At 31.3% G+C, this 15,814-nt stretch overlaps 1 protein-coding gene across 2 annotated transcripts in view; it reads left to right on the forward strand.

Moving 5' to 3' along the window:
* LOC118202030 (trans-1,2-dihydrobenzene-1,2-diol dehydrogenase-like) overlaps positions 1-15,814 on the forward strand; it is a 109,855-nt gene that overhangs the window by 30,681 nt on the left and 63,360 nt on the right. For both annotated transcript variants that reach the window (XM_085818166.1, XM_085818165.1), the window contains exon 3: positions 2,244-2,355. In XM_085818166.1, the coding sequence (XP_085674292.1) occupies positions 2,244-2,355 (112 nt within the window). The remainder of the gene's footprint in view (positions 1-2,243; positions 2,356-15,814) is intronic.

Below are 15,814 nucleotides of genomic sequence, written 5' to 3' on the forward strand. Positions count from 1 at the left end.
CCCGGCGAGGGCATTGCTCATGTTTTACCTCTCCTGCTTCTGAAAAATCCTAATGACTCTACACATTATAAATAGATTTTTTTTAAAGCACTTTTGCATTTTAAGCTTTAATTTAAAATTTCTTCAATACGTTCTTTCAGAGATTGGAGAGCGAAATTTAATTTAGATCCTTTAAAAGTTTTAAACACTTTCAGAACTTTTTACTTTATCTTCAGTACTAAAGTTCCGGCCAGCGAACGAATTGATAAGACCACTGAATAAATGGTAGCTCGACTTGGGTTTTCGAATTCCGGCAAACAGCTGTCTAACAAAGTTGCTTTCATAGATATAAACCTAAAACGAATACTCGAATGTCACTCACGATATTCGTTCTGAGGCAGACACATCAATCTGTGAGTTTTGCTGTTTTCACATAAACAAACAAGCATGTAGAGTCATGTACTTCCTAGTAACCATTTTCTTTTTCCTAGTAAACCTAAGTAATCACAGAATAAAACGTTTGAGCATTAGGATTTAAGGGGAAAGGGTAACGGAAGCAATAATGAAACTAATTGTAGACCAGGAAGAAACTTTTATCTGTGTAAGTGATAACAAAGTTTCTTATTCAGTGTTCTTAAAAGGATATAAACATTCTTTTGTTAGGGAATACAGCAGATAGTACAGACTCAGGTCATTATTTCTTTATGAATTATCAAAATTACTGAAATACCTTTTTCCATATGAAAATACTTTTTAGTTCCATTTTTGATTTCAAATCAAAACTGACATTATTTAGCCCTGTTTAAAGGAAAATTAACAAATTTTAGATTAAAATCTCATTCTCCTTTCTATTTCAGTCATTTGTACACATTAACGTATTACAGAGGCTGTTCACTCATTTTTTAGACGATTTTGGTAAGCGGTAATAAAAAATCATTTGCTGCAAAAGAAGTAATTGCAATTGTACTATGTTTTTAAAATTCAAAATTATCGTCTGTGGCTTGAAAGTTTTGTTTTTATTCAAAATGGCGAATTTAAGAAAGCAGTGGTTCGAAGGCTACATTTACTCTTTCGAAGAGAAATATGCATACTCCGTTATCCAAAAACGATGTGAAAGTCATGGTTTTGTGATATCTAAAGCGTCGATAGGTAATATCATCAACAAAAAAGGAAAAAAAAAAACGTCAAATTGGAGCCTCAAGTGGGACAAAATTTCCAAACAAGTATCCAAGGAAAAAACGGACATCTTCGACTATTGCAAAGGTACGTTATTTAATGTTAAATGAAAATCCCCCTTGTCATAGGACAGTTGAAAAATCATTAAAATGCTCGGTGTCACTGTAAACAAAATGATAAAGGTTGGTTTAAATCTTAAGAAAGCGAAAAAACGCAATGTGCATCGTCTTCTTCCAAAGCATATCGCTCAACGCAGGACACGCTGCAGAATTCTATATGAGAAACACTTATCCAATGAAAAATGGAAAACAGTTGTCACAATAGATGAAGCATGGGTGTATTTAAACGATTGTAACAAAAAAAGAGCCATTTATTATCATAAAAGGGGAGAAAAAAATTTAAGTACATGGTTCAAAGAATCGAAAGAAAGTTTTTCTAAGGGATTCATGATTGTTGCTGGTTTTTCTTATAATGGTTGGTTAAAAATAAAGAGAGTGCAAAAAATTGTGAAGATTAACTCCAAATACTATCAGGAACATATTTTATCGCCAATTCTTCTGAATGAAATACCATCGCTTTACCCACAGTGCCATCAATCTGTGAGACTCCATCAGAACAGAGCTAGCAGTCACACATCAAAATCCACTGTAAATTTCCTAAACGAAATGGAACAAAAAACTGGTATCAAGGCCATACCCTTCACTGATATCTCTACTAAATCTCACGATCTGTCACCTATGGGTTTTTGTGCTTTCGGACTTTTAAAAACTGCATTATCCAAACGTTGTCCCAAAAGCCTAACAGGACTCTGAAAAGCTGTTCGGGAGGAATGGGATAGAATATCTCTTCTGCCACTTCAAAAGGCATTATTATCCTGGAAATTGCGGTGTCGAAAGATAGTTCAGAATAAGGGATGTCAAACAGAACATTTAAAACACAAGAATTTTATGTAATTTAGTTTTGTGAATACAATATACATCGTCTAAAAAATGTGTGAATAGCCTCTGTATTATGCAATTTTAATTTTTGTGTAATTTATTGCTTTTTTACACCTTATACTGTTAATATTTTTTTTTTCTCTTCACAAGTTTGTAGCTATTGCTGCTAGGAATTTATCTTCAGCTGAAGAGTTTGCTCTCACACATGGTATTTTAAAAGCATATGGATCATATGAAGATCTGGCAAAAGATCCAGATATTGGTAAATATTTTTTATTTCATTGATTGTACTGGCACTAAACTGCATTGCCATTATACTGCCATTAAACTGCATTGCCTTGAAATGATGAATGCCAAAAATACAAACTACTGGTTGAATGGATAACATTGCTGAATACTGACGATTGTTCTACTCTTGTTTGGTTCTTGGCGAACGGGCTGACTGCATACACAGTTTGTGGTTTCTAGCCATGCATAGCAGGAATATGAGAGAGTTTGCCAACACGTACGTAGTACGTAGTCTTCAGTTACGTAGAAAGAAGTTTTGCCAAATTCAATTAACAAACAAAACATTTCGTATGGCACATATTGGAATTTATGGCACATATTTTATTTCGTTTAGCAATAATTGAGCAGTTCCTGAGAATCCACATCTTTGAAAATTTATGGTCTGTACTAAAAATTGAAAAATGTGAAATAACGAGTAAGGCCTATCTGAAGCGAGTCCTGCAAGAGAAAATAATGTTACGAATCTTGTACATGTATAGATAATTTTAGAGAAATTATATGTGAAATTGTCCTACTTTTTTGTACAATGTAACATGAAAAATCAAAGGAGGTTAGGCTTTTCTGGAAAAGTAAGAATTTACTATTCAGTAAATAGCTCTCTCGCTAATTTGGCGAAATATCGCCAAGCTACCGATGGTTTGGGTGATTAATTTTCATCTCAAATTTGGGGAGAAATCCGCAAAAGTCGCCAAACCTGGTAATTAGTTGGCGGCATTTTGGTCTGTTCCCTGTAATGGGTATTGTAATTGAATATCTATAATTAATCAGTATGTGCTATTGTAACCTTATCCGGCTCTCATATGCTTTTCCAGTAATTTTGTGAAGTACTAGAGATTTCTCGGCGGCCTGGTGAAAATTAGATAAGATCCCTGAGAACATCCTCAGAGCTGAAGTCTCAGTACCAAAGAATCTCTAAGGATTCTTAGAAATTCTTTGTCAGTACTGAGATATCTAAGAGATCGCCTTTTAGATGCGCATTGCATTGTGTGTACATAGCATTACATTGTGTGGAAGTGCTGCTTTTGGCAAAATAAATGTTATCAAATTATGATCAGTTCTGTGTGCATTCAATCTATTATAAGCACCCAACAATACCTTCTTCAGAAACTATTCAAAATTCTTTTGAATAAGACAAAGAGCATGAGGGCTATCTGTATAAAGGAAAAAAAAAAATACCGTCGTGGATGTCTTCCCCCCCGAAAAAAAAAGGTTCGTATTTCCGTTACATGTTGGGAAACTCGAAATTTTTTGTATATAATCAGAAAATATTCTGAAACTTTTTGAATAGTTTCTAATCTTTGAAAAAGTTTCTAATCTTTTCTGAGCTGTTATTTGAAATTGTTACTTTTACCCTAAAGCATAATGTATTAAGAAGCATTATATCTAATATCTAAGAACTATTTTTTTAAAAAATGTTGCTTTTGTCGAAACTGATCATTTTCTCTGAAAGCTAATTTCTAGGTAAATCTTAAGGTATTTCAATTTTTGGAGTCACTGTATTTTTTAAAGTCATTTGATGGATTTAAGAATGAAAATGGCTTAAATACTAAATTAAATCAGTTTCAGATATTGGATTATTTAAAATTTGGATATGGTGCGTATGAAACAAAAATTTGAAATACAAGCTGAGTATGAAACTTACATTTATGAAAATATTACCTACCTTTTCGTGTAAAAATGTAGGTGGTATTCTTAAAATAAACCTGCAATCATATTTCGTGAAAGAATTGATTAGGATGAACTAAATTCGCTAGACTGTTCCAGTCCACTTAATTATGATTCTCATATGACTTTTGCCCCGCTCGTGCGTGCAGAAATGAGCTCCACGTTTTACTCGGTAAAAGCGCTATATTAAAGTGAAAAAGTGCATAATTTTTATATCATCGAAAAGATCTCGTCGAGCGCTTCAATTTGGTGTCAACTACCCGTGGCTACGCCGAATAGTTCCAGAGATATGGTTTAATATAATGTTATTTCCATTGTCTTTGTATTACCATTGTAAACGGAAATGGGATCAGCTCATTGAAGTGACGCTCAGACGCGAAATTATATTAAAGATTTCTCGGCACCTTTTAGCCATCCAACTTCAATCCACATACCAACAGTAAGCTGGTACCTTCCACTTGCTTCTGGTACAAGTCCCAAGTCTGTAGTGTGATCGTGAGGGCTTTTTATGTGTTTTTATAAAGTGTCTCTACAAGTGCCATTTTCATGGTTTATTTTTTTAATATCTCTTCTTCTACTGGGAGTGTTGCAGCGTTTTAACAGCAAAAATGTAGGCCACTCTATTATCTACATTTTGATGTGCATCTTAAATTTTTGGCTACAATAGTTCTAATTTTATTAACTGATTTCTACGTTTTTACCAGGGATAAATAGAAGGGCTAGCTCATTTCTTTGTTCGACTCCTCGCCGACGCGAGCCTGATGGGGGGACGTAACAGGCAATAATCTGATGTCACTGTGATGCCACCTGTCCTGATTTCCCGCGTTTAAAACAGTAGTTTCATTGAGCTGCGAGACGATTTTCTAGAGGTTACATATCCCAAATTAATTTTAATAATATATATATCTGTTTTCTAATAATGTATATATTTAAAATAATTTATATATATGCAATTTTAGTCAGTTTTTATTTTAAATTCTATATTGTAAAGTATCGTTTACGTAATATGGCTTTTTGCGCTGCAGTAACGTGCCGTAGCACTTACAGAAGTATGAAAGGATGAGATATTTTATTTCATGGAACCGAAGGATCCAAATGAGAGTTTGATTTTGACGAAAGAATGGATACACAAATGTCAAAGAGAAGATTTTATTAATGTGAAGAGCGGAAAAATCTGCAGCGAACATTTTCTATGCAGTGTTTATGAAGATGATATGAAAAATCGCTTGTTTGGATAGCCACAAAAAGAAACTATTGAAATGGAATGCTGTGCCGAAAGTAAACTATGATGACAATAATAAATCGAAATTGATGATGACAATAATAAATCAAATTTTAATGATTTTGAAATAAAACTCACAAATGAAAATGTAGATCATCCTGAATGTTTAAGGATAAACAAGAATGCATTGATAATTTGAAGAACAAAATAATATCCTTAGAAAATTGTATTAAATTGTATTAAAGCATTGAAAAATAGAGAAAAGAAAAATTTTAGAATGTTTGCTCAGCGACAAAGAAGGTGGACGACATCTAGACAGAAATTTGTATCAGAAATTAAAATCTCAAATAGCGAAATTTGGGGGTGGGAGCACAAATCGGAGAATTTGGAAAAATGTCTAAAGCCTATTTTTATAAAGACGCAGATTAATGCATTACTGAAAAAGAAGAAAAAAATCAGGTGGACTAGTGAAAATATTTCACGTTGCATTGTCATAAGAGCTCTGCCATCTTAAAGCTATGATTTTTGGAAAGAAAAAAAATTAAGAAAAAAATTGGAATATCTTTACCTAGTATTATCAAATTAAAGAAATGGTGTTTATTTTATTTTTTAGTTTTTTCTAAATTTTAGTGTAGTCCAAGAATTCAAAGTAATGTTCTTACTCTAAAGAAGGAAAGAGGCGAATATTTGTAATCTGTAGAAAAAATATGCGTTCTCAGTTTCGACGAAATGCATATAGATTGAAAACTCTGCTATTACTCTAAACTGGATTAAGTTGGTTCTTTTCAAAATGTGCAGTTTGTTTTTTAATCAGAGGTCTCATTTCGCGCTCTGCCTCAAATTACTGAGAAACTGTGTTTTAGATAGAGGATTTGTTTTAGAAGATGTAACTGTTTTAAATTTTGATATTATTAAAGAGGTTTTAAATAGAGATTGCGAAGAAATCAAATTGTGTCACAAACTAAAACCAAATTATTTAATGGTCAAGGGAAACAAGAGACAAAAAGTCGCTCCAGAGAAAACATTATTTTCAAAAATACCGCAAAAGGTATACTCTACCCCACAGGAAATCAGAAAGCATCTGACTTCTATGAGTTAATCGATAATATCTTCCGTATTATGAATAGTACCAACAAGAATAACAAGTATTTTACAAACTAATTTTGCTAAGTACTTGTTAAAGTTATTGTATCCTTTGTAACTAATTATTGATTAGATTTTGTGCTATATTAGCATTCTAGATAAAATATAATAGTATAAAACATCAAAGTAATTGGCATAAAAAGACCTGCTTCCTTTACTCACACTTTTGAAAAATTAAATAACTGTTTTAGGTACTCTGAATAAAGCTATTTTGTCAAAATTAAGGTAACAATCTTATATATATTTATTTAATTGTAATATAGATATAAGTATAAATTACAAAATTATTTAAAAAAATATCTATTATATTGAATCGGAAGAGAATTATAACAATGTAAAATTTACAATTAGGCAAAAAATCAAACGTAGGTTAGCAGATATGTTGCCATATATGTCATATATGTTTAAACCTATGTCAATGTAAAGTTGTATTTTGAGTAAATTTAAATAGCTGCTATTATAGTTATCTTAGAAGCAGTATAAAAATTCTCTCAGTTAGCATGTAAATAAAGAAATGATTAGAAATAAACGTGCATTAAAGAAAAAAACCTGCAAATAAAAATTAAAAAAAAAAAAAAAAACACGGAACTTTATGTTAAAAGAGTAGCACATTTTATCTATCATTTTAAAATTGAGTAAGCATTATTAAATTTTTTAATGGTTCAGTCTAAAATGCATAAATAAAGCAGTAACATTGCTTCTTCCAAATTATAGCTATCTTTCACACACAGCTCATTTTAAACGCTGGTTCAAAAACGCTAATTTCCAAGCTGTGAATTATATTGGCGCGCTCAGTGTCATCATGGCTACGTCATCACTTCTCACTTTCTGCTTCAGGGGGAAAAGCTCTATGAGCTAGCCCTTCTCTTCTAAGTCCTGGTTTTTACGCGTCTGCATCATGGAGGTAGGAAGTTACAAATTCCTTTCTTACCTCCATGCTCCATGGTCCTGCATTTAATTTTCCCCCCTGCCAACTCCCTTCTTCGTCCTTGAGGAAGAAACGGCGCAGGGTAAGTCCACTTCATCAACCCCCCTCCCCGCAACAATAAGAATCTAACCTTCAAAGGTCATCTCAGTCAAAGAATCTCTAAGGAGAAGAAGTAAAGGTTCCCCTGGGCAAATGTGGCTCCGTCAGACCGAAGAGACACATTATGTATATCCCTGAAGCTTACTCTAAAGGGACAAACCATTCCAAAGCTATCCACCCTCCGTACCTCACTGCGCATGTGCAAAATAACATCAGGAGGCAACAAAGCAGCATCAAAGAATGCAGCATGCCGTCGGCCATGTTAGCAATCTTTTACCACGTTGTTCGAAAACGTTCTTTGTTGTTGTAGTCAGAGGTTTTAGCTATGTGAAATTCTTTTAAAGACTTTTTAAATGTAATGCTGTAAGTGAAATGGTTTTGGCTATTGGGTGAAAACTTTGGTTTTCACAATGGTCATTATAAATAATTGTCTAAACGTTTTCATGGTAATTTGTTTTTAAAGTTGTTGTCGGATAATTATAATGTATTTCAATGTTTTCAACTTATTTAGGGGTGCCTTTAATTGTCTTAAAATATTTTTTTCTGTTTCAGTTAGTTATTGCAAATTTTGCTTTTAAAATTTCACTGTTAAATTTTAACTAAGGATCCATAAAAATTTATTACGTTTTGTACGACATGTGTTTTCCCCCTTTTTAAGTTTACAGAAGAAAAGAATTAAGAAATTTATTTCATTTAAATTTTGTCTTCGTACGGCTCGCTGTTTAAATTGAAAGTAAAAATTGGACAAGATTTCTATAATTCGCCCCAAAATTCCAACTAACATCCTTTTGCTCATAAAACTCCAAAAATGTATGAAAATAAAACATTTTGAGTTATTTCAAAGTAAAAAATTTACTATCTCCTGTTGTACTGCGGCTGTTTAAATTTTACCCTGCGCTGGTGTTTCACTGCATAGCCGTGGCTCTTCGGTACAGCGGCGCAGAGGCGAAACAGGTTTACATTGCGTCTATGGAAGCTTTCATTCTTCTTCTTAGAGATTCTTTGATCTCAGTGTAAAGTCAACTTTGCCCACATAGCACAAAAACATCCTTGGGATATCCCAAGGATGTTGCTCGCGGGATATGCGCACATCCTTAGGACATCCCGGAATATCCCCCGAACCTCCTAAACACCTCCTCCCGAGTGCTTAATGTCACATCCCGGGATATCCTCAGGACATCCTAACCAAGTCCCATCGACAGCGTGCGGGATGTTATTAGGATATGAACTCCTACTTACTACATCCTCAGGACATCCTACAAACCTCCCAAGCACATCCCATTATATCCTAAAAACATCCTATCTATGTCCCATCGACAGCATATGGGAGGTTATTAGGATTTAAAGTCCTACTTACTACATCCTCAGGACATCCCGTAATATCCCAATTTCCTCCTAAACTCATCCTCCTGAGCGCTTAATGTCACATCCCAGTATATCCTATCTACGTCTCACCGACAGCGTATGGGATGTTATCAGGATTTGAAACACTAGTTACAATATCTCTTTAACCTCTTAAATACATACTCTCAACTGCTTAGTGTCACATCCCAGTATATATACAGAGGAAAATTCCAGTGAAAGTATGTGAAGGTGTGATGATCTAAAATCTACTTTTTTTTACACAGATAGTCTCAAATCCTTTTCCTATGGTTGCTATGGAAAAATCAGAAATGTTGAAAATATTTATACAACTTATTTTGTTTTTAAATCTGAATTTGTGAATATATTAAAACTGAGCAAGGAATTTAAAATGAATTATTAATACAAAATATTAAAACTGAAAATTTTGCTTTTATTTTTAAGATATTAAAAATCTTTTGATCATTTTTAAACATCCAATAGACCCCAAATTGAATTATTCATAATTAAATTATTTTACAAAATCAGTTAATTTGTATTAAAAATTGAATAATAAAATAAGCCATTTAATAATCTTTACATAAATGAATCATCTTTCTTTAAAACATGTAAGGAATTTATAGTGTTTTGATGACACTGTTGGGAAATTGTTAAAAGAAATAAATTGTATTTTTAAAACTAAATTCCTAGCCTCAGAATAAATAAATATGTTTTCGTAACATGAGAATGCTGCAGGCTTTTTTATATATTTAATATTTAGTTGTAAAAATTTGACATTATGTTAACAATTCTTTATATCATTCAAAAGGTAACTCAAGAAGCTCTTCTAAAATTCTATCTTTCTGCTCACACAATTAAAAAAAAAAAATCTGAAAGGCCTCAGATTTTAGCAGTCACTCAAAGAGGCTAAAAGTTTATGAATGCATAGATTATCAATACAGATGGGGCAGTGGAAATAGCAAAACATTTTATAAGATACTGACACCAGAAAGTTATATATCTTCTATATATTTGAAAAATGAAGAAATATATCATGTAATTATGTAAAAATATTAAAATGTTTTCAATTAGATATATCATGAATTAAATGCATTTTAAATCAATCAGATTAAAAATTAAAAAAAGCATTGTTGAGAATTGTGTGTAATGCTTTTAAATAGCTTGGCTTATTAGTCAATAATATATTAGATTTTAAAGGTAAATATATTAAATTTTGCCAAATGACAAGACTTGAATGAAAAGCGAAACAAGTTTACGATTGACAATATGAAGTCACATTTCAAAACTAATAGCCCTTTTAAATTAAAAAAAAGTTCTGAAAATAATCTGCAATGGTTCATTGGTATTATTTTACGCAAAATTAAGTAAAATGAAATTTACCCGTTGAAATCAGCACCAAATTAAAATTTGGCATGTTAAAGGCTTTGTAAATTCTAGCGCATGTTAAAAGGTTGTCTCATCCATAATTTTATTACTAACCATTCATTTAAGAGCAAAATAAAACAGTAATTGCCATTTATATGACAATCAATATCAAAAATTTAAATCTGCATTTTACGCAACATAGAAAAACTTCAAAAGATCTACTGTTTACCATGCAATTAAGGCATTTTATTCTGCAATCAACTCCACCAATTATTAATTCCATTAAGTATATTCAGTTTACACTTTCTGCTCAATATATGCTATGTAAAATTTTCCATAAATTTATTAATTCATTTTATTTTGAGGTGAGCTTTTATTCAACTCTCAATGTCAACGAGAATGTTTAGTTCATTTTTTATTCGGTCTCAAAAGAGAAATCAAAATACGTGGATTTATGTACGTGTATTTATGAATCAAAATACATGAGAAATCACAGTGAGAAAAGCACTGCTACCTTAAACTGTGATTATATATAACAAATGCAGTGAATTATAGTTAAAAAATAGTGAAAATATTTATATTTATGAACTATTTCATATATAACATTTTCAGTTTCGCATATGTGGCATTTAAGAACTTTACGTATACCAATTTTTTGAAATATCTGCAAATTTTTGTATTTTCAAGGAAAGCTTATTCTTTCATCTTTAGTATATAAGTAATGGTAATTTACCAGATAAAATTACTTAATGGGGAATACAGAAAAATATCTAACCACTTACCTTTGTGACTTCAACTGCAGAGAGACTAAAAAAGTAGTTCAGCTAAATCTGCTATAATAAATATGTATAATAATGCTAAATTATGCAATATCTATTAATATGACAAATTTTTGTAAAGCTATTTATTTGGATGAAAAATAAACACATTCAGAAATTTATGGCACTATATTATGATTAACAGAGGAAAAACACTTTTCAAAATTCAAAATAGTTTTTATTAATCCAATTTATCACATTTTATTTGAATTCATGAAAAACAATCTTATATCCATGTATTCTTAAGTATATAAGAACTCTTGATAAATTGGATCTCTGTCATTGCCTTTCACAGCACCTAAAATAAAAAAAACACTCACAATTACTATATGTGAATATAATTCATAATTAAATTTAAACAAATGACTATTAGAATGCAAATTAAAGGAAGCATTTAAAATATTTTAACATTTAGCACCTATAAACAGAGTAGCAATTATTTGATTTTTCGATTATAGTAAAATAAACATGGGGGATGCCTTTTAAAATTTTTTATGTCAGAAAATAAACTCAAACCACCAGCTGAACATATGAGCAGTTTTATCAATCAGCCACTAGTAGGTAACCTGGATACTGAATCAACATATAAAGTTGCCAAGATAAAGAGAGAAACAAAATTATGATAATCACATCTTACCTATTCATAAAACTATTTTAAATTTAATGTGTAGGCAAGTCCAAAAAGAGTGAGAATGAATTTATTTTGCAACACAAAGTAAAGTCTTGCAGGAGCAAAAAAAAAAAAAAAAACTTGTCTCATGAGATTGGAAGTAAAAAATAATTAACTGCATCTGGTAACATTTATCTGACAACTCATAAGTAATTGTTAGCTACGTGCAGAAAATAAAATCTGATCATGTTAATGCAATTTTAATATATATTGGGTCAATATTCACATATTTTTCATTGAATGGAATACTATTCAGAAATAAAGATTAAATATAAAGCATGTAAATACATGTGTGTGGTATGCATATTCATAGTTTGCTATTATCGTGTGCATACTCTTGCTGTTTTAGCTTAAGTTGAAGCTGTGAGGGTAGATGATAAGAAAGTATCAGAATTTTTCATGTATAAGAAAAAATTGCCCTGACAATAGTATCTCAATTGTTTAGCACTGACATTTACATAGCGCATTTAGAAATATATAGTAATATATGTATAATAAAAGATAATTGCATATTATTAATTCATTTTTTTAAATGCCAAACTTTAACAATTTTTTCACTAATTAAACAGAATTCTTTCACATGAACATCTAAAATCCATTCTTAACTAAAGAATAAATAATAAAACCATGTAAATTTCTATCAAGCCCATCATTTCCGAAATGTCTACTTCTGAAAGTTCCCAGCATTTCTCAATATATTATTAAACTAAGCATCAATGATCGTCATGTTCGCTAATGTGGCAATATCTTTCACACTTCTTTGTTACCACAAATAACAAGTAGGCTTCAATAAATCTTTAACTGTTACATGCTACTTTTGTCTAAAATTTGTACAAATAATAAAATTAAATGAGCTCTTTATAATATGCTCAAAGAAATAATTTTGTATGAAAATTTGTATGTTATATATTGGCCTGATTAATGATTCAGGAAATAATTCAGGTTTTCAAAGTGCTTCCAATAATTCAAATTTCAGCTTGTGTCAAAATCTATAACACAAAGATAAGCAAATTTCCTTATGAAGAATGCATTTTAACATTATTCAATCACACAGTACTGATTGCTTCAATAAACATTACTGTAACTGTGTTATTTAAAAGACTGTAATGTTTTAATTATTTCCTTAATTAAAACATTACAGTCTTTTCCTCCTTCTAACACCAAAAGAAAACCCAGATAAGAAATATAAAAATATCAGCAAAAATAAATTATATTATTGAATGACACTTTACATTAATTACACTTATGCATATATTATTTTATTATAAATTATTTCAAAATCAAAGAAGAGAAGGGGGAGAAACTTTAATATTGACATTTCTAAAATGATATAAACATTAATCATTTAGTACAGTTTGTTATTTCAGGCAAAAAGAATTCACTTTTCTGGATAGCATTTGTATTTCCATCTCACTTTCAATGAAACATTAAGAGAAATGCATATAATTAAACACCAGTTTATTTTATTTATCACACAGATTATGTCAACTCGAAAAAACCTATCAGTAAAATTCGGTAGTAATAATTCTGAATGTTAGGCAACTTGCAAGATTCAAGAAAAATTATCAATACTTTTATTATAATGACAATACTACAGTAACATGAACATAAAATTAAACTGCATATAATTATAAAATAAGCCAGCATATAATAATGGTGCATTGGTTTCTAAAACAATGGGCTCGATGAAAAAATACATATATTATGGTAGCTATTCATATTCTTCAGCTTTCCTAATATTCTCATGTTCACTTTACATAACTAAAGTATCTAAAATACAATAAAAATGCAAACAATATTTATGAGAAAATGTTAAAAGCAATCATAAGCATTTGACTGAATGACCATATTTTGTCTTCCTGCAAGTTGAATCTTAAAATGATATGCAGTTTGAAAAATGTTTAATCATTTTATAAAATATTCAAAAAAGATTAAAAAAAGGTACTGTTTTGTTATCAGGACCGGGTTCAGAAATGTATTTATGTATGCTTGTATATTTGTATGTGTGTGTGTCTACATTCAAACATCTATGCACGTACTTACGAACACAGGTTCATACATTTCCGATTCTGGTCCCAATAACAGAACAGTACCCCCAAAAAAACTTTAATTACAAACTAGATTAAGATAATGTTTCAACCATACATATTTTGGACAAAACAATGCAAATTCTTATTTTTATACAATTGTTCAAACTATTTAACATAAATTTATTGCTGCAATAAAATAATAAGCAATCTGATCACACATATTATTTTGAAACTGAATGCATAAACTAGACTAAAAAAAATTCAGTCATAAACATTTGGATAGCAGGGCAAATTAGATATTTGAAAAGACAGCCAGCCACTGAGATACACGTAATTCACGATAGAATGGTAACAATTCATAAAGCTGTGAAACATTTAACTGTCAAAATGACATAAATTCGAAAAGCAAAAAAAAGTAAACATACAAGTATTGCAACTGAACTTACCTTTCATGCAACAAAAAATATCCATACAAGTTAACCTCATGGCGCAGCCATTTTGGATTTCGTTTCAAATCAGACAGATGTTTACGGATTTGCGGAAGAATACGAGGAACTAGTAGTTTGCCGGATACAATGTGCAATGACGCGAAAGAATATAGTTCTGTAGAACTTCCTACATTATTCCGTAATAAACAGAACTATTTCCTAATTTTTTCTTTATCTAATTAATTAATTAATAGGGAAATAGTTAAATAATGCCGAATTCATTTTTAATGAAATGTAAAATTTTGCATGTATGGGACGACCACCTTCCATCCAATATTTCTGAGAATATAAACAAATTTTGGAATCTCAGAAATTTTGGAATCAGTAAATAAATATATAGAATATCGCCTCTCAAACGACCACTTCTGAAAGTGACCAATAGTTCTGAGATTATAAATAAATATTGATATTAAGCATTATTTCTATAAGACGACCATCTCTATATAAGACCAAAGTTTCTAGAATCTTGGATAGTCATCAGAGATGTATCTTTACTGCGAAATTATCGCAAGACTGTAATTCAATATCAATAACAGATCGCGCGATTGAAAAACATTTTCTGTCCTTTAATTAGAGGAAAAAAATTTTCCTTATGAGGTATTTCTCCCGCTTTCCTAGCGTGCCTTCGTGGTGTAATAGTTCTGCACGCTGGGCCGGTATTTCAGAGGTCCGTGGTTCGATTCACGGCGAAGGCGGTTGCTAATTTTTCATCTCTACGGCTTCCCCAAAAAATCCTAATGTCTCTACAGTGGCGCCCGAACTAAAAAGGTGTTGGATGAGGTATATCCACACCCAGGATTTAGTGATTGGATCCCCTTAAAAAAAAGTCGGCCTTTAAAAAGAGAAGTAATATAAGGTATTTCTTCCGCTTTCCTAGCGTGTCTTCGGCCCACCAGCGGCCGAGCGGTAAAGTCGCTGAACCCTGGTAGTGCGATCCGAGGTTCGAATCCCGCGAACGGGCTGGCTGCATGGGTGTTTTCGTGGTTTTCTCCATGTGTAACGTGTATACGAGCCAGTTTCCCTTAGAAAGTCCTCCACGAAGACATCCCTCCCCTTAGGCAGATAGCCCTAGTGTGCTTTGCCATAATTAAATACACCACCACCACACCTAGCGTGTCTTCGTGGTGTAGTGGTTCTGCACACTGGGCCGATATTCCAGAGGTCCATCCTTCGATTCCCGGCGAAGGCAGTTGCTAATTTTTCATGTTTCCTGCTTCCAAAAAAATACCTAATGTCTCTATACTCAAATTTTAAAAAAAATTCGTTTCCGTAATTAAATATATATATATCTAATTTTAACTATATTTGTAGTAGGGTTTGTAATCTGTAAGTAATTATACATGTAATTTATTCATTTTTTATAAAAAAAATATATGTTATTTAGAATTTTGCAAATATTCTAGAAAATGCTAATCCATTGAAAAAAATCTTTTCCATGACTAAATAAATTTTTAAAAACGTCAGAAAAAATAGCAACAAAATAACAAGAATAAATCATCAATCATATCAATATTTTTAATGTACAGCATTTAGAAACAACTTAGTAAAATACATATGAAAAATAAAATAATGTGCAAGTTTCAGATGTGCAATGTCAAAAAATTAAAACTGGTAAATTTGAGAAAAAATATCCTCAAAATATT

This window comes from Stegodyphus dumicola, chromosome 6, assembly GCF_044657685.1.
Source record: "Stegodyphus dumicola isolate Sdum_Otavi_A_Nest chromosome 6, ASM4465768v1".
Taxonomy (NCBI): Eukaryota; Metazoa; Arthropoda; class Arachnida; order Araneae; family Eresidae; genus Stegodyphus; species Stegodyphus dumicola.